We start from the raw sequence: 25,775 nt of genomic DNA, 5'->3' as shown, positions 1-25,775 counted from the left end.
TCAAAAGATTTTTAAAAAGTAATTAAAAAGAGAAAATAGAGAAAGCATCACCTAACTAAAAAAACATCAGGTACAAAAGAGTTTAATTTATAGCAAATAGGAGGCAGAATAATCATTACCCAGGGAAGAGGTGGGGTAGGGTGGGCATGACTGTAGGGGCAAAAGAAAAGTTTCTGGGGTGATGGGAATGTTTTATATCTCCATTGTGATGATGGTGGTTATGTGTCATGTACAGCTGTCATTAAACTGTACAGTTAAAATGAATAAATGTTACTCTATCAGATATCAATAGAGGTGATCTTTATAAAAAGGATTTCCATTAAAGAAAAAAAGTACAAATAAGAAAAATCACTCCTGCAGACTATGCCATGCTGATTATTTACCAGCCAAGGAGGCAGAGTTATACAAGCACACCAAGCTACGTAGACTTGAAAGTACCTGCAAGCATTTAACAGTCCTACGTGCCAAGCAATAATCTCAGAGCACCCTGAATATGCCTTCCTCAGTAATCCCAAACTGGCAGTCCCAGACTCACACTTGCATAAGTGGGGGAGATCAGGGGCTGGGGCCCTGCAGGAATCAGCACCACAGGCTACTCCTTAAGTTCTAGTGGAGTTTCTGATTAAGCAATCCTTGCCCTCTGCCTTGGCAAGTCTAAATGTAGAAACACACAAATACACACACACACACACACACACACACACACACACACACCCTCTGTGCCAAAAGACAGTCAATTTTCTGTGAACTGGGGCAATTACTCTGGAGAATGTAATTTTGACTATATGTCAGGCAGTCAAAACAATGTACACACCTTGTGACCCATTTAATCTCACTCCTGGGAATCTATCTCAGCGAATAATTTCCCTCCCTTCCCTAAAGGGAAGAATGTGTATTACACAAACTAATCACTGCATCCTTATCTAGGATAGCAAAAAAATTGGAAACAACCTAAATGTCCAATATGGGAATTTCTAAAAATACAACTGGAAAGATAATGTTGCAACCTGGAATGTTCTATACTAGTAGATACTGATGTGAAAATCTGAAGACTGCAAGGATACTGCTCACAGGATATAAAACTGTGTGCTTGCAGACAGGACACTGGGCCGTGGAAGAGGGAATGCAGTAAACCTGGGATGCCTTGTTTAGCCTTTATGAATTTCCATGTAATTACAAAAGTTTATTCAATATTACTTAAAGAGAAAAAGGGACATCTTCCCAACAGTGAAAACAAAAATACACCACACACGTTATTAAAACACTAGACTTTTCCCTTCTGACTTCATTACCGAGATGGAAGTGAAGAAATCATTTGCCTGAAGATCCAGGGATCAGGGCTCGGGGCCTGATATCACAGACACAGAGTTCAAGTCAAATAAGGGCAATTCTCCAACAGTCAGAAAAGCCCACGAACAGCAGACTATCCTGGGAGGTGGTAAGTCCTCTACAAGGAGGAGCATAATAAAGGTCAGATGAAGAGAATAAGACCCCACCTGCAAAGATGTCATACACAGGGGCAGGGGAAGAGAGCTGATCTCTCCCCCTTGGTTGGGCTTGTCTTTCCTCTCTTGAGCAGGGAGGCCACATGCCCAGTTTTACACAGGACAGGCCTGGGGTGCACCTGTTGTTCTGGCAAAATTCTCAATAAACTCTCTCTCACTCTCAAAAGTTTCCTGATTTGAAGCTAGATTACATGTTCACCCTACTCACAGGAGGCATCTGTGACCTTGAAGGAAGGAGCCTCAAGCCACGCTGGTCACACAGCACAAATGTCCATGGCTCTCATCTCACTCAGAAACAGGCTGCACAGTGGCAAATTCACATATTATACAAGGGTAGGGTCAGATGTACTCAAGTCACTGAGAAAGCCAATGGCAGAGTGTCATTAAATTTTTTTTTTTTTTTAACTAAAGGACAAGCAGAGGACTCTCCTGTGTAACACAGGCCTACAGTCTACTTAGAAGGGGTCTCAGTTCTTCACTTTTAATCCATCTCTGAAGCAGATCCAGGCAAGGACTTTACCCAACCTTTGCATGCAGATTAAAGCCAATGCTTGTGTGGGAAAGCAACCCTGGAGTTGCAGACTTCATCTGAAACATCCCTCTGGAGGATTCACTCGGCAAACCCAGAAAAGCTCAAATGTTTTGTGAAACCAGTGAGGGGTATAAATGAACAAAGACAAAGGGCCAGATGCCACTCCTCCATTGTACGCCTCTCCCAGCTTCCTTCCCTCTGCACGTCAAAGTGAGATCTTCTGTACCCATTAACCAACAACTCCCCAATCTGCCCTTCACCAGCCCCTAGCAACCAGCATTCTACTTCTGTCCCTATGATTCTGACTACTCTGAGTATCTCATATAAGTAGAATCATCAAGTATTGTCTTTTTGTGTCTAGCTTATCTCACTCAGCACAGTTTACTCATGGTGTAGCATGTGACAGAATGGCCTTCCTTTCTAAGCTCTTTTACATCTCTGTATCACATTTTGTTTACCACTCAATCACTGATGGACACTTGGGTTGTTTCTACCTTTTGGCAATTGTAAATAATGCTGCTATAAATGTGCACATGGGTGTACAAACATCTCTTCGACATCCTGCTTTCTTTTTTTTTTTTTTTTTTGAGACGGAGTTTCACTCTTGTTACCCAGGCTGGAGTGCAATGGTGCGATCTCGGCTCACTGCAACCTCCGCCCCCTGGGTTCAGGCAATTCTCCTGCCTCAACCTCCTCAGTAGCTGGGATTACAGGCACGCGCCACCATGCCCAGCTAATGTTTTTTTTGTAGTTTTAGTAGAGACGGGGTTTCACCATGTTGACCAGGATGGTCTCGATCTCCTGACCTCGTGATCCACCCGCCTCGGCCTCCCAAAGTGCTGGGATTGCAGGCTTGAGCCACCGCGCCCGGCCAACATCCTGCTTTCAGCTCTGTTGGTTATATCCAAAAGTGGAATTGTTGGATCATATGGTAATTTTATTTTTAACTTTTTGTGGAACTACCATACTGTTTACCACAGCAATTGCACCATTTCACGTTTTCACTAAGAGCGCACAAAGGTTTCAATTTATCCACATCCTCGTCAACATCTGCTATTTTCCATTTTAAAAAATAATAGCCATCCCAATGGGTGTGAAGTGGTATCTCATTGTGGTTTTGATGTGCATTTAAATTTTGCACTAGCAACAGGTCTAGCACAACCAAAGAATGATTTTTTTTTTTAAGTAAAAAATGCTAGCGCTCTCAAAAAGCTACATTGCATGGAAGCATATTTTCCCTAACATCCTTGTGGTAAGAACTTCATCAAGCCCATTCCATTCTCATTCTGTAAACCAAGAGGTCCAGAACAGACATGCAAACATCAGTGGCATCTACATTTCTCATCCCAAGCAGGTTTTAACAATCCCTGGGAAAACTGAAGTCAGAAAGATAGCTTAAAAAATGTTAGTGAACAAAGGGTATTTATCTATAAAGAATGCTATTGTGAACATAATTCTAAGTGCGGGCAAACTACTAAATCAAACCTCGTATTGTCCCAACACCTAGAACTGGTCACAGAAGCAACAAGTTGCCTTCCACCCAAACCTGCCTGCTGAGTCCAGTGTCCACCATCAGCAAGTGCAATCCTTCTGCACCACTGCTCCCTGTTAATTCATCAAACAAAATACATCTACCTGGGCTTTGCTTCAAAATAATCCAAAGTGTGGGGTGAGGGGAATACAAATCAAATAAGCTAGATGGTGGGAACATGGGGTTCATTTAATTATCCTACTTTTATATTTTCTCCATTTTTAAAAAAAGAAAACTTATCTGAAGAGGTAAGGGCTTGGGCATTCCACTTTATACATTTTCAGCAACCTGAGGCAGACACTAGGCAGCTGAGAGTGCTCTTTCACAAGGAAAACACCGAGGCTTATCCAATCTAGGTCACTCAGCTCAGGGAGGCCCTGGGGGTCAGAGCCAGCCTGGTACCCCCCTGCCACACCGTGAGCTTCCCAGAGGGCTGTGCAACCCAGTCTCAGGCCCTACCCTACGCTGGCATCTCCAGTGCAGATGAAGACTGCACATCACTACCAGGAACCTAGTGGGGAGGGACCAGCACCTTCTCCCTAAGTAAGGTGCTTCACCTTCCACTCTCATTTCCCAACCAACCTCTCTCATGCTTGGTCTTCCTGACTGTTCCTGTTTGTTCCTTCCTGTTCTGCCAAATGCACACTAACTGAAAAACGATTAGCTTTCAACACACACATTGCCAAATCTGCAAAACCCCCAAAATGCTGCAGCAACTTCAACCACCAAGCACACTTGCTACCAAGCTGGATTCATGCACTCCACTACTGGAAAACGGTGCTGCAAATGTGTTACTGCACAAGTTAACAGAGCTACCTGATGTCCAAAACTCTCTCCTGAGACCCTCTGAAGAAACAAAGGTATCAGGGCCCTCAGCCATAGCATTACTGGCAGAGTGTTGTTGCTCTAGCTGCAGAAATCAAGATGAGAGTCAGAGGTCAAGGCACAAAGCCAAGCAGCACACCCAGAGAGGGGAGCGTCTGGGTATCCAAGTGCCCAAGTGTCAGACTGCCTGCCTAGCCCAGCAACCCTCCACCATACACTTGGCTGGGTGTGCTGGATGGTGGAGGGGAACACCAGGTAAGGCCAGAGAGCTCACCAGACATGGACCAATGCTGCTCTGAGAAGCCATACATCATGAGGATAGAGCACAGACCCCCACATTGAGAGAGACCCAGAGGCACCACAGCAAACACCCAGCAATGCCCTATTTCAGGGACAAAGATGTGGTTGTTGGTGCAAAGTTATCTGAGCACAGGAAAAGGCGTGGGCTAAAGGACCAAGCCATTGAATCCCACCTTATTTATCTAGGACAGAAAATCCCCAAACACACTCAGATAAATCACCAGGATATGAGGCTGTAAAATCAAGCTTGCAAGGCAGAGAAGGCTTAGTAAAGTCTGCCTTGTTTTCAAGAGTTCCAGTCCCACTAGAAAATGCCAAATCTGCAGTAGAAGCAAAATGTGACGTCATGGTCACTCATTCTGTCCTTCTTTCTCCGCCCAGCCCCACACAGATACTCATAAACTATGTTTCATGGTTTTAAAAGCCTCCATGCATGATCATGTCCCCAGGCCCTCCTGCATAGAATCAATGTCTGCCTCTCCCTGGGCCAATCCCACTGGCAATAAACATGCTATATCTCCCTTAACCCACTGACTATCTCCAGCCAGTGTCCAGATTTTCTTCTCTTCTTTAAGGTAAGCATTCTTGGAAGAACTGTCAAGAGTCACCCTCTTCACCTCCTTACTTCCCATTGGCTCCTCAGCCAACTCCAGCTGGGTTTCCATCCACCCACCCCGATCCCCTACCCAGGGCACACAGTGGTCTCCTCAAGGTCATCGACAACCTCCACTCTGTCTAAGCCATTACCAATGTCTTGTCCTCATCCTTCTTCGCCTCCCTGCACCATGGCTGACTGCCTTTCCACTTGAAAGGCTTCTATAACACACAATCTCCTGGTCTTCCTTTTATCTCAGGCCACTCACTCTCAGCCAACTTGGGAGTGGGCTTTCTTCCTTGACCAAAACTCTAGCATCCTAGGGCTCAATATTCACACCTCTCCTCTTCTCAGTCAACAGATCCATCTTCCATGCTCTCATCTGGTCCAGGCTCCCTCTGATGGTGGCTGGCCAAGACTTCCATCTCCAGGACAGTCAATGACAAAGGAAATGGTATCTCCCTGAGGCTGGCTATGAGATAACTTTTTTTTTTTTTTTTGAGATGGAGTTTCGCTCTTGTTACCCAGGCTGGAGTGCAATGGTGTGATCTCGGCTCACCGCAACCTCCGTCTCCTGGGTTCAGGCAATTCTCCTGCCTCAGCCTCCTGAGTAGCTGGGATTACAGGCACGTGCCACCATGCCCAGCTAATTTTTTGTACTTTTAGTAGAGACGGGGTTTCACCATGTTGACCAGGATGGTCTCGATCTCTTGACCTCGTGATCCACCCGCCTCGGCCTCCCAAAATGCTGGGATTACAGGCTTGAGCCACCGCACCCGGCCGAGATAACTTAAATGTACCCTTCTACCCCAAATCCTATCTCAGAACCACCTGGTACCACGATCCATCCTCTCACTCTGCAGTCACTCCAAAATCAGATCACACCGCCCAACTTACAAGCCTTCTAATAATGATTTAAAGCATTAGAACTATTATTAAAACATTCCAACTATTTATTGAGACATGTATGACTCTCTGTGGCCTGGCTCCTGCATACCTCCATCCCCACCTGTGTCCCTTCTCCCACTTACTCAGTTCCAGCCACATGGCCTTCTGTTTGTCCTTTGTACATACAAAGCTCATTCCTGCCTCCGGCCCTTTGCAGCTGCCATTCTCTCTGTCTGGAGCGTTCTTCCCCAGACCCCTGCTTGGCCACCTCTTCATTAGTACTCAGTTTTCAGCCCACAAGTCACCTCCACAGAATGCCTTTCCCTGGGCACCCTAGCCAAGGAGCTTTTCCCTCACTGCTCTGTTGCTCAGGAGGCTGACATGGCTCTTGGTTACACATAAGCACTACAAGGGTAGGATTTTATTGGCCTTGTCTGGTATCACCTCCCAGAACCTAAAAAAGGACCTGGCCCACAGTCAGATACACACAAAGTACCTTGCTGCTGCTATCTCATTGGGGCACTTCCAGGCTCGGAACAGGCAGCGGCAGGTGGTGGAAACAGACAGGCATCTGGGCCAGGGCCCCAAGGCTTCCTGAAACCCCAAGGCTGGGTTGGCCTTACTGTGGCTTTCAATCACCTCGGCCTTTGGCCTTCCCCCATCCCCATGGTTGCCACTGGTTCTGTGAGGGTAGGGCTTACTGACCCTGACCACCACCTTATCCCAGAGCCTCACATAGTGTCTGGCAAATCTAGAGTGTGTGAAAAACCATAATTTACTAAATGAAGGACTAAACAAGGGAATGTGACTGCTCCCATACACTTACCCAGAAGATGATGTTGTAGCTGAAAAGGAGGTACTTGTACCAGCAGCTGACCTTGGCGTTAGAGTATCTATAATAGTGCATCTTCTGAGAAGCAGAATCTGCGGAGAAATGTGTGACTGGTGAGACGGCAGGCTCGGCGTTAAAATCTCTCTCCCAAACCTGCTCATATGCAGATTTCGGAAAGCTCCCAATCATTTCTGTCGTGTCCCTTTACCGGTCCAAGCAGAGGCCTACTACCGAGGCCAGGTATAGGTAATACAAAACTCAGGTTAAATTGGCTCTCCATAAAACAAATGATAAGGAAGATTTGTGAAGGAAGGAAGAAAGATGCTTTTTAAGTATCTTCTAAGTACCAGGAATTCTGCTTGGAGCCTTCCCAAACATTGATCTCATCACCTCTCAATTGGGAATTGATTTTTTTCCACTTCATGGTTGAGGAAACAGTTCAGAAAGGTCACATGACTTGCCCAAGGACAACAGAGCAATGACAGCCCAGGACTGGAACCATGGACAGGGGACTCCAAAGCCCATGTTCTTTCCACCCACCAGAGCCAACAGAAGAAACAGGGGCTTGACCACAAAGAGTCACGTTTGGGAGATGAACATGCAGGCAAGTCTGAACATGATCCAGCTGTGCCCAGTGAAGAAACGTCAAGATGAGGGCCCCATACTCATTCATGCAACATTTCCTGAGAACCTCTGAAGCTCAGCTTTCAAAGGGGTGAGGAAGGCCACGGCAGCCAGCAGCCAGCAGCCATCCCCCGCTCCCTCCCTCACCTGCCATCCGCCTTCCCACCTCAACCCGCCACGGCCACAGCTTTGTCCTCCAGGGCTGTAATGAAGCTTGTACTACACCACCGAGGTGGGAACACCCTGTGAACTGCAGAGTGAAGAGTGGGGCTGCTGTTTTTTCTCTGTGTCTAACCTCCAAAGCAACCTGAGAGGTCCTACCCCAGGAGGGTGCTATTTCTGAGGGACTTTCTGAGGGCCTGGCCTACCTTTACTGCTTTCCTTTTAGAACCCCAGTGGCAATCCAGGAGGACCCCTAAGTCCTCCATGGTCCCCTGCCCCCAGTGCAGTGGCTGAACAGTGGGGAAGAAGGGAGTGCCTCAAGTGGACAGGTAGGGACAGGATCAGAGGTCTATGGGGCAGAGGTCCCATGCCAGCCCCCTGCTCACCTCCCACTTCCCAGGTGAGGAAAGTAACACAGCCCAAGGCAAAAGCAGACAAGGCCACCCTGGGACTGAGGAGGTGACCCACCCACATCCGCCAGTGAGAAACCAGCTTCCACGGAGAGGCTACTTGCAAAACCCCTTCCTGTGAGGCTGCCATGGCAGGCTGGTTGCTGGTCTGCAATGTTCTGAGAATGAAGTGCCAAGAAGGGACATGAAACCACACTCCTCTGGAAACAGATCCCATGACCGCTCTACCTCTCCCACAGTGTAGAATTGACAGGCACAGCCTGGACACCACCACTCACCCACCGGCCCCTCCTTCGCAGGAGGGCTGGGAGAGCCTGGCCTGCCTGACCTCAGAAACCAGCAGGGGAGAACGACAGGCAGACAGCTACCCAGCTGCCCCATCCCCACCTCCCCACTTACCACCACCCCACCATCAGAAGAGCATATCCATAAAACTCGCCTCTAAGAATGAGTGTGAACACAACTACCTATTGCCCAAGGACTCTACAGGACACAAGAACATACAGGAGGCCTGAACACTGACTGGGCCACACAGAGTGGCTGCAGGAAGAGAAGGAGCTCTCAGGTAGAGACACAGGCGCCTTCCTTCAGCAACATGACCTCAGCCCATGCAAGTCCCTACTCTCTCGGGGTCTCAGCATCCTCACCTAAAGCAGGGCTCTTAGTGACTTGCCCCTAACGTCACTGGCATGAAGAGCCTGGCTGGCAGCATCAGAACCACTTATTCTAAATACAGATCCCAGCTCCCAACACAAGGTTCTGATAAGGAGGTCCGTGTTGGAGCCCTGAATCTGCATTTCTGACAAGTTCCCCTGGTGATACTGACATGCCGCCAGACCCATGCCCAGCAGATCAGGTTTCGGCTTCGGCACCGAGGGCTGCAGCACTCCCCTTGGGGATCCTACAAAGGTAGATGGGCCTGTGAGCTGTGGTGCAGCACACAAACTTGGAAAGAGTGGCTCCTTGCAGGCAACTAACTTAATGGTAGCTTTAGCTAACATTTACCAGCTTATGTTTCACAGATTAGGGTCCAAAAGCACGGGTTGGTTGTTAATTTTTTGTGTAGGTAGAGTCTCACTATGCCTAAGAGTCTCACTACGTTGCCCAAAGTAGTCTCAAACTCCTGGCCTCAAGCAATCTTCCTGCCAGCAGGGCCTCCCAAATTGTTGACATTACTTGCATGAGCCATCATACCCAGACAATGGTTTGGCTTTTTAAATTTTTTTTTTCCTCTCTCTCTCTCTCTCTTTAGGGGAGGGTTGGGCTACCCAACCATAAATCCATGACTCGATTAATGCATATAGGATGAAAAAAAAATTTTAACCTAAAACTCAACTACATTTATCACCGAGAACTGTCAGTTCAGCTGGAAATGCCCTATGAGGCAGAAACATGTTCTAAGTGGTAGAAACTCTGTTCCTTTTTATGGAAAAGGCAATCTGCCCCCTCTCTTCCTCGTGGTTCCCAGAGGAGCCTGGAAAGTAGAAGGCTGTACCCTCCAGGGAGCTGGGCCTCAGGGACTGGGGAGGGCTAGTCAGGCATGGAATCAAATGCCTTGGGATCCTTTCACCTCATTTAATCCAACCCTGTAAAGAACTCTCCAGAAGCAGTAAGAAAAGTCAAACATCCCCCTTCCTCCTCGATGAAAGCTCCACAAAGAAACCAGCTCATTAGCAAACATGTCTGTCTGCCTTCCACAGTGTTGGTAGCTCACCTCTGCTCCCCTGCTCAGGGCCTTTGCAAAATGACTGTCCTGTGGTGACACAGGGACTCTCAACGTGAAGGTCCCTGGTTTCCTGCAGCTCACACCCATTAAGTGTGCAGAACATGGAAAGGCTACAGGGAACACTTCATAGGAATGCAGGTGGCAGAGAGGCCAGCGCTCCGGAGCAAGGATTCTCCATGGGGCACCTGGCTTCCCTCACCATCTGCTGCTTCACCTTCTTCCACCCAAGACGCATGACCAACTAGGAAACAATTCTGCCTTCAGATGCTGGGGTCCACCCCCATGCCCACCAGAGACTCTCACAGCCACGACCTAAACCCCAAGCCCTCAGTCCCTCCCTGGTAACGTCAACACACGAAACTACACTAGCCAAGTCCACACTGCAGAATTAACTAGGAAGAAACCCCCACTCATCCAAGAAGAGGTATGCTCTACTCAGATGACGTATCCTGATGCACCTGCCACTTACAACCCAGAGCACAAGCACTACCAGTCTTACATCACATTTGGCCATTTTTGTACAACTCAGGATAACCCCATGAGGTCTAGGGGTGGGGCTGTCCCAGTGACACTTTTCCCCCATCCTCAAACCACAGAAGAGGAAACTATTGCAAGAAACTGTTGCAGGAAACATTTCAGTTTTCCTTCGTCCCCACTTCCCCACCCTTGCCCACCCACCTAACCTCGGGACAGGGAGGGAAGGCACCTCTCACTCTGTCCCTCTCTGCTCTACTGGCCAGCGGGTGGAGAAGCTGGTCTTGACCCTCCACGGGGCTGGCAGATCCTGGTCTCCACAGAGTTTAAGCTGAGAGAGGTAAATGGGAGACTCGTTTGGACCCCAGCCTAAGCCACATCCTCTCACACAGTGTACAGTGGCCTTCTATCTGTGGAGGGGTAATGATGGAGCTGCACAACAGGTGTGGCTTGGAGGCTGCAGAACCCCAAAGGAGGGAAAAAGGACTAAGCGTTCCTGAGCCACCAACAGAGCTATTATCACATTTATACAAAAATGACGGAAGGCTGATAAAGGCAGTGGCGCTAAAACTAGAACCCAGGTCTGACCCAAAATGATTCCCAAAGTGACCATGGTCCCTAGCATCTCACCTCATTTGCTAAACTACATCATACCAGAGGAAGGCAGAAGTTAGCCTTCTATGAGCAGATCCATCCACAATGAACATCCAACATCAATTATCTTAAACACACACACAAACACGCACACACGCCCGCAAGACGACTAAGAATCTTCCTAAGAGTAGGGATGGGTAAGCTCTTCACAAATGTTAAGTACCATGCCAGCAGAGAAGAATCTCCAAAAGCTATATTGCGTGCAAAGAAAAAAAATTGAGACCTCAAACTGTCTCAACTCTAAGAACATGACACAAAATAAAGCATCAGTGTGGCAGGTAAAAGGCACGTTTATCAAAATATCAACTTCTCAGAATGGGGCAAAGGGAGCATTGTTTAACAGTGGTGAGGCCGGGCGCGGTGGCTCAAGCCTGTAATCCCAGCACTTTGGGAGGCCGAGGCGGGTGGATCACGAGGTCAAGAGATCGAGACCATCCTGGTCAACATGGTGAAACCCCGTCTCTATTAAAAATACAAAAAATTAGCTGGGCATGGTGGTGCGTGCCTGTAATCCCAGCTACTCAGGAAGCTGAGGCAGGAGAATTGCCTGAACCCAGGAGGCGGAGGTTGCGGTGAGCCGAGATCGCGCCATTGCACTCCAGCCTGGGTAACATGCGTGAAACTCCCTCTCAAAAAAAAAAAAAAAAAAAAAACAGTGGTGAGACGACTGGTTAGCAACCTGAGGGGAGTTAAATAAGCAAATAGCAATTAGACATTTAAACGGCATACGCACATGCACGCACACACCCACACGCAGAGAACAGGGTATTTTAAGTTCATTTTACCCTCCTTCAACTTTTGAGGCAACAGGAAAAAACAATTCAAAGCACAAGACTACCAAGCCTGAACAGATAACAAATCTAAAAAATCCCCATGATTAAAAGCAACATTAAAATAAAAAAGGAAACATAAATGTTATCTCCAGCTGCAACAATTATGACAGAGTACATATCTGCAACCTATAGAGATCCGTACTTCAAAGAGACTCCCATTGCAGACAAATGAACAAAAGATATGAATATTATACACAAATGGAAGAATAACATAACAAATGGAAAAATAAACCTGGGCAACATGGCCAAACACCATCTCTACAAAAAATACAAAAATTAGCCAGGTGTGGGAGACTGAGGTGGGAGGATCGCTTGAGCCCAGGAGGTAGAGGCTGCCAGGAACAGTGATCATGCCTCTGCACTCCAGTCTGGGTGACAGAGCAAGACATGGTATTTAAAAAAAAAAAAAGAAAGAAAGAAAGAAAGAAAAATATTCAATGTCACTGGAAATAAAACTTAAAGACAATCCAGATATACTATTTTATACTTTCTCTCTTTTTTTTGAGACAAGAGTCCCGCTCTGTCACTCAAGCTGGAGTGCAATGGCACAATCTCAGCTCACTGCAACCTCCTCCTCCCGGGTTCAAGTGATTCTCCAGCCTCAGTCTCTGGATAGCTGGAACCACAGGCACATGCCACCAGGTCCGGCTAATTTTTGTATTTTTTGTAGAAACGGGGTTTCATCATGCTGCCCAAGCTGGTCTTGAACTACTGAGCTCAAAGCGATCTGCCCACCTTGGTGTTAGATATAGTGAACCCCAAGTTTCTCTTCAAAGAATTAGTATGTCAGAATGTTCAGGTCTCTTATTCTTTCTCTATTTTAAAGTTTAACTTCCTTGTAGTTTCTAACCTTTTCTACCAGTTCTAATCAATAGTTCACATCTGCTCCCCCAGTCACCTGCCTCATCCTGACTCTTCCCAGTCACCCACTCCAGTCACCTTCTTTGACCTAGGTCACCCCTGGCTATCTGCTCTGACCCGCCCGTAACCGTCCTTCCCACCAAACCACCCACCCTGCCACTCCAGGTCGGAACCTGCTCTCTTTGAAATAGCCAATTGGGATTAGTCTAGCTTGTGCAGTCCAACCCTAGCCAACAGGGAAACGACACAGCAGTAGGGGCAACCCCTGTCAGGTAAAAGTACCCCTTTTCCTCCCTTGTCCAAATGTACACTCGCCATTGTTCCATCTGTGAGCCACACCCTTCTATAGAAGTAAACTGCCTTGCTGAGGAAGTTTATATTCGAGTGCTCCTTCTTTTGTGGCATCGAAAATTCTACTTATAACATCGGCCTTCCAAAGTACTAAGATTACAGGCGTGAGCTACTGTGCCTGACCTATTTTACACTTTTTTTTTTTTTTTTTTTGAGACTGAGTTTCACTTTGTCACCCAGGCTGGAGTGCAGTGGCTCGATCTCAGCTCACTGAAACTTCTGCCTCCTGGGTTCAAGTGATCCTCCTGCCTCAGCCTACTGAGTAGCTAAGATTACAGGCGACAGGCAACCACCACCACATACAGCTAATTTTTATATTTTTAGTAGAGACGGGGGTTTCACCATGTTGGCCAGGCTGCTCTCAAACACCTGACCTTGGATGATTCACCCACCTCGGCCTCCCAAAGTGCTGGGTTACAGGTGTGAGCCACCACACCTGGCCTATTTTAAACTTTTTAATTCAATAAAACTGCCACTACTATTGTGACAAACACATTTATTCCTTGCTGGCAGTAGATGAAACAGTTACTACCCTTTGGTAGCAATACGGTTACATTTACCACCTTAACCAATAAACTGGTGACTAAGAATTTGCCTCCAGAAAAGGAATATGCATTAAGTGAAACATGAACCTGATGGTTTGCAATTATGGGACAATTTTTAAGCATGTGCTTAAAGGCCAAAGGTCAAAGTAAGAGCAAAAGGTCAAAGAGGGGTGGTGGTGGACTTAAAAGTGATTTTCCAAAAAGGTTTCCAGTGTCACACTTACCAATACCACCTTTGTATTATAAATGAAAACAGGCCCATTGCTGGTTGGGGGTGACCCTGCAGGGGAAGAGAATGCTGGCTACAGTGTGATAAGGCTGGCAGTCACCATAAACAGGACTCCTCGGTTTCAGTGTTGTACTCATCTGTAACACTCCTCCTTCCTGCCCTTTTTTAAATTAAAAAAGTAGCACGTTCTCAACTGTAAAATACCTTAACAATTCAGAAGTGTGAAAAGTGAACCGGCTGGCTGGGCATGATGGCTCACGCCTGCAATCCCAGCACTTTGGGAGACCGAGACAGGTGGATCACCTGAGGGTGAAGTTCGAGACCAGCCTGACCAACATGGTGAAACCCCATCTCTACTAAAAATACAAAATTAGCTGGGCGTGGTGGCTCACACCTGCAATCCCAGCTACTCGGGAGGCTAAGGCAGGAGAATCTCTTGAACCAGGGAGGCAGAGCTTGCAGTGAGCCCAGATCGTGCCATTGCACTCCAGCCTGGGCAATAAGAGCAACACTCTGTCTCAAAAAAAAAAAAAAAATGTGAATTGGCAACAAGAAGCCAGTAAACAAGAGTTTTCAAATCTTATCAGTACCCACAGTAATAAATACATTTAACAAAAGTCAAGCCAGTACACACACACACACTTGCATGTACAATTAAAATGAGTTTTGTGGAAGCTGGCACAGTGGCTCAAGCCTATAACCCCAGCACTCTGGGAGGCCAAGGAAGGTGGATCACTTGAGGTTAGGAGTTTGAGACCAGCCTGGCCATCATGGCGAAACCCCATCTCTACTAAAAATTAAAAAATTAGCCGGGCATGGTGGTGCACGCCTGTAATCCCAGCTACTCAGGAGGCTGAGGCAGGAGAATCACTAGAGCCAGGGAGGCGGAGGTTGCTGTGAGCAGAGACCATGTCACTGCACTCCAGCCTGGGTCACAGTGAGACGATGTCTCAAAAAAATAAAAGTGAGTGTGTGAAACATTTCCCCTAATCACATGCCGTGCATTGTAGGGTTGCTTTTTTCTTTTCATTTTTCAGAATCATAACTGCACATAATCTAAGAATCAACTACTGTAAAAACCATGTTGAGAAAACAGCAGGCCCCAGCCCTTAGGTCAGGTTTTCCTTTTCTAGGCGACACTTCCAGCTTCTGGCTGACTCTTGATGTTTACACCCAAATATCTCTTAGAAATATCTGCATATAGCCAGGCATGGCTCATACCTGCAATCCCAGCACTTTGGGAGGCCAAGGCAGGTGGATCACGAGGTCAAGAGATCGAGACCATCCTGGTCAACATGGTGAAACCCCATTTCTACTAAAAATACAACAAATTAGCTGGGCATGGTGGCGCGTGCCTGTAATCCCAGCTACTCAGGAGGCTAAGGCAGGAGAATTGCCTGAATCCAGGAGGCGGAGGTTGCGGTGAGCCGAGATCGCACCATTGCACTCCAGCCTGGGTAACAAGAGCGAAACTCCGTCTCAAAAAAAAAAAAAAGAAATGTCTGCATATAATATAGTTCTATTACTATTCCCCAGCTTTATCAGTTTTACTCATTATGCATCCATTTTCTACACTGGAAGAGGATTTAACCCTTTACTCTCTACAAGTCCCTCTCCCTGCAAGCCGCCCCTCTCCATGCAAGCCACCCCTCAACGCTTATCCTTTCCCATCTCTCCACTAATTAAACTGCAGCGCCAGCTGAAGTAATTTTCATAGTTGACCTTATTAGGACCATGTGTGCCATCAGGGTGAGCAACATAACACATGATTTCATTTCTTTTCCTGTACAACTTTTTGTTTTCTCTGGAGTTAATAATTTTTTTTTGTTTGCTTAATTTTCTATGAGTTTATCAACGTTTAACCCAAAATTTGATACTGTTGTCTAAACCTACTCTGAGTTTCTTCACATTATATGTTTCACTTCTATTTCTTCTTCAAGAAGAAATCCCTCCCGTGGCCTTTAGAGCTCTCTCCATCTGGACCCGTGTACAGAACTCCCTTTACATCTTTTGGGATACAACCTAAAGAAGATTTGGTGTTTGTTCACTTTCGTGGAGAAATCCTTCATGTGAAAGGCAAGTTTTTCACATCCAGTATGTCTGAAACATCTTTATTCTACCTTCACTCTTTTTTCTTTTTTTGAGACAGAGTCTCACTCCTTCACCCAGGCTAGAGTGCACTGGTGTGACCTTAGTCACTGCAACCTCTACTTTCTGGGTTCCAGCAATTCTCTTGCCTTAGTCTCTGGAGTTGCTGGGATACAGGCATGCACCACCACATCCAGCTAATTTTTATATTCTTAATGGAGACAGGGTTTCACCATGTTGGCCAGACTGGTCTCAAACTCCTGGTCTCAAGCCTTGGCCTCCCAAAGTGCTGGGATTACAGGATACCTTCACTCTTGAATTAGTTTGGCTGTGTGTAGAGTTCTAGGCTGGGGATCAATTTCATTGAGCATGATAAAGGCACGCTCCCCTACGTCCTATATTCGGATGTATTGAGAAGCCCAAAACCACTCAGATTTCTGATCTGTATTTGACCTGTTTTTTTCTCTGTGTAACTTGTAGCATCATCCCTTTCTCCCAAGCATATTGACATTTCAGGATACTAGTCTGGATCTGGTTTCATCCACTTGGCTCAACATTCCATAGGCCCCTCCACAGAGAAGCTAATAACCTATTTCAGGAAATATTTTCCTCAATGATTTTTCCACTTGCATTCTTCTCTGTTCTCCCTTTCTGTTAGCTCCCATCAATTGATGTAGGAACCCTGGTTGATGCTTTAATTTTCTTACCTTCTGCTTTATTTATTATTCATCTCTTCATCTTTTTGGTCTATTTTCTAAAAAGATTCCCTGAGCTTTATTTTCTAATAGTTCTACTGAATTTTTTGCTCTGCCCTTATTTTTTTTAATTTTAAAATAACTTCATTTTCTAGCTGTTCCTTTTTATTGTATCCTATTCTTATTTCATGGATACAAGAATTTTTTTCAAAATCTTTTCTCCAAATAGACTTCCTTTCAAATTGCTTTTTTCATTTGTTTTGCTTTCCTTCATGTTAGTCACTTTCTTTAGCCATCTAGTAATCCCTGGCAGTCTTCATATGACTAAGAGTGAATGACTCAGGAACTAGCTGGAAGCTCTGAGTCCTTGGGCAGCTGAGTTTCTGTCTAGGATGACCTGGTTGGGCCGTTTGTTGGGAAATCTCTGTTGTCAGCATCATTTGTAAGTTTTTCCCATCTTAGGCTGGTTAGACTCCAGAATGAGGCTCCTTTTCATCTGTAAGAATCTGGCTGTCAATGTTCTAGAAGCCAAAGGGGGTTAGAAGACTAGAGAATGGAGGTGGTCTCAATATGAACTCCCAGGAATAACTGGAGGCTACTAGGCCCTTGGTTTTTCCTTTTGCAGAATAAATCTGCAACATGCAGCTACAGTCGGAGAGGCCATCATCCAGCATCATGTAGGAAGGAAAGGAATGGAAGGATATAACTGCATCCTCTGCTTTGAGACTATTCTTGTACTCAGCAACCTCTGATGCCCACGATCCCCTCCCACCACAAAAATATCTCATGCCATCCATTCCTACATTTTAAACTGAATCATTCATCTACTCTTTGCTTAACATTTTTCTTGCCGTTGTTTTCTTTCTCATTCTCCCTGTCCTCATGCACTGATTTCTTTTTTAAAACTCCGTTTATCTTATGTGGGGTTTTAAGCGAAAGCAAAATTAGATGTATCTACTCAAACCACTATTTTTTGCCCAGAAGACCTTTAGAAAGATTTCAAAGTATTTCCAATTGTCACCTTTTTATTTAGCAAAGTGAAAAAATCAGGAAGTAGTGGCTGGGCACAGTGGCTCCTGCCTGTAATCCCAGCACTTTGGAAGGCCAAGGTGGGTGATCACTTGAGGTCAGGAGTTCGAAACCAGCCTGGCCAACATGAGGAAACCAGTCTCTACTAAAAATACAGAAAATTAGCTGGGTGTGGTGGTGCATGCCTGTAATCCCAGCTACTCAGCATGCTGAGGCAGGAGAATTGCTTGAACCCGGGAGGTGGAGGTTGTAGTAAGCTGAGATTGCACCATTGCACTCCAGCCTGGGCAACAAGAATGAAACTCTGTCTCAAAAAAAAAAAAAAAAAAAAAAAAAACCAGAGCCAGACGCCTGTAATCCCAGCACTTTGGGAGGCCGAGGTGGGTGGATCATGAGGTCAGGAGATCGAGACCATCCTGGCCAATATGGTAAAACCCCATCTCTACTAAAAATACAAAAAATTAACCTGGTGTGGTGGCATGTACCTGTAGTCCCAGCTACTCAGAAGACTGAGACAGGAGAATCGCTTGAACCTGGGAGGTGGAGGCTGCAGTGAGCCAAGATTGGGCCACTGCATTCCAGCAGCCTGGGTGACAGAGCAAGACTCCATCTCCAAAAAAAAAAAAAAAAATCAGGAAGTATAATCTATTATTTCATAAAACATAAACGAAAGGACAAAAGAGACCTGGCACATGCAATTAAGGTTACTAACCAACTGATCTTAACATGGGGGGGGTCATCTGAGCGATCCAATATAATTACATGAGCCCTTAAAAGCAGAGCTTCCTCCCAGCTGAGGGCAAAAGGGGAAGGCAGAGAAGCAGCAGAAGAATTTGATGCACTGTTGCTGGATCTGAGTAGAGGGACCACATGCAAGGACCAGTGAGGGGCTCTACGTGCTAAGAGGAGCCCTGGCTGACAAGTCAGCAAGGACTCAGCTCTACAGTGGCAAGAAACTGCACTTTGCCGAAAACCTGAATGAGCCTGGAAGTGGAGTCTTCCTAGGGCCTCCAGAGAGGAGCACAGCCCCGCCAACAATTTGATTTGGGCTTTGTGAGACCCTAAGGAGGGAGTAAGTTGAGCTATGCTGGGCTTGGACCTCCAACCTACAGAAATTGTGAGACTTAATACAGTCAGCCTTCTGTACCCACAGTTCTGTATCCATGGACTCAGCCAACTGGTAATGAAAAATATTTGAAAAAATATGAAAACAACAACAAAAAAGATACAAGTAAAAAAATACAGTAAAGCAACTATTTTCACAGAATTTTTTTCTTTTTTTTTTTTTTTCTTTTTGAGACAAGGTCTTGCTCTATTGCATAGGCTCGAAGGCAGCAGTGCTAACTTGGCTCACTGCAGCCTTGATGTCCCAGGCTCAAGCAATCCTACCTCAGCCTTTAAGTAGCTGGGACTACAGGAGTATGTTACCACACCCAGATGATTTTTAAATTTTTTGTAGAGACAGGATCTCATGTGTTGCCCAGACTGGACTTGAACTCCTGGGCTCAAGCGATCCACCTGTCTCAGCCTCTCAACATGCTTGTATATTATAAGCATCAGCCCCCTGCACCCAGCCAGCCTTTACATTGTATTAGGTGTTTTTTTTTTTAAGTAATATGGAGATGGTTTAAAGTTTAGGAAAGGATGTGTGAAGGTTATATGCAAATACTACACCATTTTATATCAGGGACTTGAGCATCTGTGGATCTTGGCATCCTGGAGTGGGTATGTCCTGGGACCAAACCTCCTTGGACAACGGAGGAATGACTGTATAAAAAGGATGGGCAGGCCAGGTGTGGTGGCAGACACCTGTAATCCCAGCACTTTGGGAGGCCAAAGTGGGTGGGTCACGAGGTCAGGAGTTCAAGACCAGCCTGCCCAAGATGATGAAACCCTGTCTCTTGCTAAAAATACAAAAATTAACAGGGCATGGTGGTGGGCACCTGTAATCCCAGCTACTTGGAAGGCTGAGGCAGAGAACTGCTTGAACTCAGGAGGCGGAAGTTGCAGTGAGCCTAGATCGTGCCACTGCACTCCAGCCTGGGCGAAAGAGCAAGACTCTGTCTCCACAACAACAACAACAAAAGGATAGGGAAAGGTGGAAAAAAAAGAACATCAACTCAGAACAAAGTGGGCCTTTAAATTAAAACCTTTTCTTCTCTTTTTTAAAGGCAGGGTCATGAACTCCCAAGTTCAAGTGGTTCTCCTGCCTCAGCTTCCAGTAGCTGGGACCACAGGTGTGTACCCCCACATCCAGTTAATTTTTGAATTTTTTGTAGAAACAGGGTCTCACTATGTTGCCCAGGCTAGTCTCAAACGCCTGGCTCAAGAGATCCTCCCTCCACAGCCTCCCAAAGTGCTGGGATTATAGGCATGAGGCACTACACTCAGCCTAAAACTTTCAGGTTTACAGAAAAGCTCAATTATCTCTCCTATTACCAGATAAGCTCTATCAAAACATCACTGCCAACACTGGTACTCCCTAAGACTCGGCTGTTTGTGAGCCCTAGATCCAGATTAAACTCTGGCCAGTGCTTGGCAGCCCCACACCCAAAAAGTCAGGCCCCTGGCTCCTCTCACAGGGACCTTCGGGGAGGGGGGGACATGGCTACCTGCACCCCTCCAACAGTTTTTTAGCATCCCCTGATTCTACCTCCAGTCTACCTCCAGTTCTTTGGCATCTCCTGATTCTGCCTTTCCTTCTTTGGACAATGCCTAATTCAGGAGCTTGCTGAAAATGGAGAATCTCAGTTCCCTTCAATCTGCATTTTACTAAGATCCTGAATAAGATGAAAATTTGAGAAGCTCTGAGACAACAGACTCATTTTTAATATACAAATAAGGGGTCATGAGGGAGGAAACGGGGAGAGAAGCCCCAAGGGAAGGAAGCCAGAGGACAGTGGAGAAACTGTACTGAGTATTGGGAAGGCCCGGCCCAAACCATGCAGCCTGACACTGCACAGATACCACAAACTCCCCAGGCTTCATGCAAGTGAAGTAACGCCCCTCCTATGGGATAATAACACGCCTCACAACCCTTCAGCACTACTCTGCTGGCGGCTCCAGATCTGCATCTTTCCACACAAGCAGCAGGCACAAATACCAGACAGAGCATGGACCAAGCGGTCCCACCCAGAATCCCTCAGCCTCCACCGACCCAGACACTCAGGAGCTTTCCTAAACAACTCCCACTCCAATACCTCCCCTCCCTTCCTGAGGGTCACAGGTCAATTTCTTATGACATCACTAGGAAGGTTTGAAGGTCTCTTACCCGCCTGTCTACCTCCAACCCCACCCGTCCTCTGGCTCCTCTTTTTCCCAAGGACCCAACTGACAATGACAATACCCACCACCCATATCCTGAGCTACACCTCATGCCCCCAAATTATCCTTGCTGTCTCCTTCCCTCTCATTCTCCAAAGCCAATGAATCATTCAATACCACCTGGCCTTTGAGGCTCCCAGAACTGGCCTCTAACCTGATCACAGGCCCATCCCAGGGAAAAGAAACCACATCCCCCAAGAAAGGTGAAGCTCCTGCTGCATCTCCAATAGTACCTGGGGCCTGGACATTCCTACCATCTGAGGTGCTGGGGAACATTCATAGGACAAAAGAACAAGCAGGCCGAGGGAGAGAAGCCTAGGAGGGGGCAGGTGAATAGGAAAGAATGAGCCCCAGTAGGAGAGAGGATCACTAAGGCACGCCAGGGCAGGCTGCTCCACTGCCCACAGGAATCTCACCCTCTGAGGGTGGGAGGAGGGGCTTGGCTCTCACTGACTCACCCCTGAGAGCCAGAACTGTCTACGTACTTCCCTGACTTATTCCCTTATTACCCCAAACGCCACACCCAGGGGCCACCAGAAACAGTACAAAATCAGACTCCGTGGCATGTGAACCTGTGGATTATATCAAAAAAGAAAAAAAATTGTAATTAAAAAAACACCAAAACAACCACTGTGGAAGCAACCACTCACTGGGGTGAAGAAATTTGACTCTTTATTGTGGGAAGTCACAACAAAACTGCACAACATCGGGAGGCTGGGTCCCCTCCTCTATCACAGAGTGACAAACACTGCCCTGGCACAGTGTGGGGAAGGTGGGACCCTAGCTTCCAAGCCCATTAGGCCCCTGACCACCAGCCCTGGATGGCCTCCACATGGAGGCGCAAGAGAGGCTGGTCCCCAGCTCTGAGCTCCACCAGGCTTTCAATGGGCCTGAGGTTCTCAGTGCCTGATATCCTGTAAAAACCCTGATCTTAGCAACTGTAGCACTGTGAATTTCCACTACCAAAACCCCACAACCCAAAACCTGCTGGGTTTCAGGACACTGAGAGGCCTCCTCGTTAACCTGGTGAGGGAAGGCCTCTGTCTCCCTCAGTGCTGTCATCAAGAAAGCAGCAGAGTGGGTGGAGGTGGGTCAGGGGAGGCCTCAGCGGGAGAAGTGCTGGGCCTGGAATGGAGGTCACCTAGTCCAGTGACTTCCAAACTTACTATTTTTGTTATTTTTTAAGCTGCAGGAGGCTTTGTTCAAAGAAATTCTGACCTAGAAACCCAGCATGGAGGCAGGCAAAGCAGAACACTTTTATCTTCAGGTGGCTGGGGGAAAGGGAGGCTTCACAAGGTGCACACTAAAAATCATGGGTCCAGTGCGGCTGATGCCACACTCCACAGGACAGCAGAATGGCTCAAGGAGCTGCCTCCAGAATCATATGGCAACGAGTTCAACAGGATTGTGACAGACCTGGAAATGCATGTTTTGAAGAACTGTCATTCATAGCAATTTGAAAAAGCCCCCACTGGCTAAATCTGGAACAATCTGAGCATCAAAATAAACAATAATAGTAATGGATTTTAACTCATTGAATAACATGAGCCTATTCTAATACACATACAGAGAGATTAAATTAACAGGAGAGAAGGAAAAGTTCTGTGTAGCACAATGATATATAGCTACAGCAGTTCCGTACAGCTAGTGATAAACGTAGAAGGAAACATGAAATCATCTCATTCAGCACCCATGACAGAAAAAACCAACTGTACACAAGAATCTTCAATGGGTCCTAAAACCAGTTGAAGGGTTTGATGTGAAATAGCATACTGTATTTGCATAGTCTCAAAGTATCTCCCCACAGGACACTTACAAAGAACAAAATAGTAACTTAGAGGGGAGAAACCCAGCAGACATCACCACAAGCAAATGATCATTGTTAATATCACTGGTAATGACTCAGCCCCACATCATTTGCCTCCCAAGGGGATGCACCTAGGACTCACCCTTTCTGCAGTATTCCTGACAAAATTGCAGAATTTGAATCTAAGCATGAGGAAACAACAAACAAACTTAAGGGAGATTCTACAAAATAACTAGCTTCAAGTAACTCAAAGTCAAACACAGAGTTTGTGGTCCTACTTATGAGGGAAAAAAAAAAAAAAAAAAAAAAAAAAAAGGCCGGCACAGTGGCTCACACCTGTAATCCCAGCACTTTGGGAGGCCGAGGTGGGCGGATCACAAGGTCAGGAGATCGAGACCATCCTAGCCAACATGGTGAAACCCTATCTCTACTAAAAATACAAAAAAATTAGCGGGGCATAGTGACACACTCCTGTAGTCCCAGGTACTTGGGAGTCTAAATCAGAAGAACTGCTTGAACCCCAGAGGCAGAGATTGCAGTGAGCCAAGATCGCGCCACTGTGCTACAGCCTGGGCAACAGCGTGAGACTCAGTCTCAAAAAGAAAAAAAAAAAAAAAAAAAAAAGCAAACAAAACATTCAGGCCTTGGGCCCCATCGGAGATTTTCACTTTTATATTTTTGAGACAGGGCATCACTCTGTGACCCAGGCTGGAGTGCAGTGGCCAGTGGCACCGTCACAGCTCACTACGGCCTTGACCTCCTGGGCTCAAGTGATCTTCCTGCCTCAGTGCACACCTTCAGTCCCAGCTACATGGGGAGATGGGGTCTCCTTATGTTGCCCATGCTGGTCTCAAACTCCTGCTTAAGCCCTCCTACTGTCTCGACCTCCCAGAGTGCTGGGATCACAGGCATGAACCACCACACCCAGCACCCATTAGAGATTTTCAGAATGATTCATCGGGCACCTCATTCAACTGCACCAGCAGCCTCAAGGCAACACCTGCTTACCCAGGTGAGGCAGAGCCTGGTCACCCACATCTGCCACCCACCCCACCCCCACTGGGCAAAAGGAGGCCTAACACCTTCTTGGCTCCCAAGTTGATGTCCCAACCTACTTCCTTCTGCCAATGAAGGTGAAGCTGCCCGCTCATGGGAGGATACTAGGCCAAGGCAGGCATGGCACACGTGCCCCATACCCTGATCATGGCAGGCCTCTTTCTGAAAATCTAAGTCTATATGAAATGTCTATACACAGAATGCTTTACATGCCCCTGGTAAGAGCACATCTCTTCTTTCTCAGCCAGCTGCAAACAAATGTGGAGAGTCTGGCCCCAGTCTACACTAGTATCCCCAATGTAAACAAGAACCCAGAGGGTCCAAGGTGCGGTGCCTCCAGACTTCAGGATTGGACTGGGCCCTATATCCTCCCTAGATCAGTAAAGTTGAAGCAACCTGCCTAGCAATCCATCAGTGCACAGGATCGCCTGCCAAGCCCATGGGGTGAAAAGGATTTTACTGTGTGACACAAGCACCTTAAGACTTGTTTCTACATGTTCAGGGCACTGCTGCATGCAAGACACCTAGAATGAGTCCATGGAGACCAATTCCAACTCAGAGTGGGACCTGTGCCTGACTCAGGAGACTCAGAACACGACTCTTCATTAAATGCAGTCAAGTAGGTGCTGGAAGGCAGAGAGGAGGAGGTGCTGATGGTGGTGACAAGCTAGTCAGGATATGCTCCCTAGAGCAGCTGGTTTACATGTGTACTAGATGAGGACAGCACATCTAGAAGCTCCACAGTTTGGGATCGACAGCTGTGCCTGAAGATAGGGAGGGACACACTGCAACCCAACCTGGCAGCAGGCAACTGTCTCGCCCCAAGACTGGCCTCCAATGCAGATTATCATCAGAGCCTTCAATGTATCCCCAGCTCCAGACTGGGCCCCACAGATGATACCAAGACCAAACCAGCATGGCCATCCTTGCAGGGCTGACATTGTCGGTGTGAGAGCCACTCCTGAACACCACAGATGTTCCAAGTGATGAGTGGCCCGTTCCTGGGGAGAAATAAACTTTGCTCCAATAACTGGGACTTTAAAGGCAGGCTGTTGTGGGAGCTGCTCCAGTAGGCTGCAGGGATTTGAGCTGCATGCCTAATGTAGATTTCAAGTGTTCTCTTTGTACAGGTCACAAAGAAACTACATAAGACAGTTTAGAATTATATTTACTCCTCTTTCTCTATTTTTCCGTGCCTGAAAAGCATGGAAAATAATGATAAAGATAATGGCTGTAAGATGCTTAAAAATTTTTGTAAGGCCGGGCGTGGTGGCTCATGCCTGTAATCCCACCACTTTGGGAGGCCAAGGCGGGTAGATCACAAAGTCAGGTGTTCGAGACCAGCCTGACCAACATGGTGAAACCTGTCTCTACTAAAAATACAAAAATTAGCTGGGCGTGGTGGCGGATGCCTATAATCCCAGCTACTCATGAGGCTGAGGCAGGAGAATTGCTTGAACCCGGGAGGCAGAGGTTGGAGTGATCCAAGATGGTGCCACTGCACTCCAGCCTAGGCCACAGAGCAAGACTCCGTCGCAAAAAGGAAAAATTAAAAAATTCTAGGGAAAAAAAAATTACAAATGTTTTAAATTACATAATACACAGCATTTACATTGTATTAGTTCTTCTAAGTAATCTAGAGATGATTTAAAGTATATGGGAGGAGGTACATAGGTTATATGCAAATACTACTAAGTGTGGAGGCTAAAACCAATCTCCCTTGGAGACAGGACACCAAGGGAAAACTGTACTGTGTTGCAAGACAAAAAAAACCCACCTCAAAGGATGGCATTCTGGAAACCTTCTGAGTCTAGGGTGGGACACTTTCCAGCCCACAAAAGGCCTGGCTCCCCTAGCCTGGGGGAAAAGATTTACAGAGCTAAAACAAAACAAACAAAA

At 46.7% G+C, this 25,775-nt stretch overlaps 1 protein-coding gene and 1 long non-coding RNA gene across 4 annotated transcripts in view; both read right to left on the bottom strand.

Annotated features, from left to right (window-relative positions):
• Nucleotides 1–25,775, bottom strand: part of TSPAN14 (tetraspanin 14) — a 66,860-nt gene that overhangs the window by 25,718 nt on the left and 15,367 nt on the right. For all 3 annotated transcript variants that reach the window (XM_032259251.1, XM_032259252.1, XM_032259253.1), the window contains one exon: nt 7,003–7,100. In XM_032259251.1, coding sequence (XP_032115142.1) covers nt 7,003–7,083 — 81 coding nt within the window. In that variant the 5' untranslated portion in view covers nt 7,084–7,100. The remainder of the gene's footprint in view (nt 1–7,002; nt 7,101–25,775) is intronic.
• LOC116537195 lies at nt 2,912–6,996 on the bottom strand. The gene is made up of 2 exons (XR_004263013.1): nt 6,079–6,996; nt 2,912–5,771 (listed from the first exon to the last, which is right to left on the bottom strand). It is a non-coding gene; the product is annotated as an uncharacterized LOC116537195 (long non-coding RNA).

This window comes from Sapajus apella, unplaced genomic scaffold (assembly GCF_009761245.1).
Source record: "Sapajus apella isolate SASKATOON/1434 unplaced genomic scaffold, GSC_monkey_1.0 scaffold107, whole genome shotgun sequence".
Lineage (NCBI taxonomy): Eukaryota > Metazoa > Chordata > Mammalia > Primates > Cebidae > Sapajus > Sapajus apella.
Note: the sequence above shows the minus strand (reverse complement) of the source record. Positions and strands in the feature narration are given on the sequence as shown.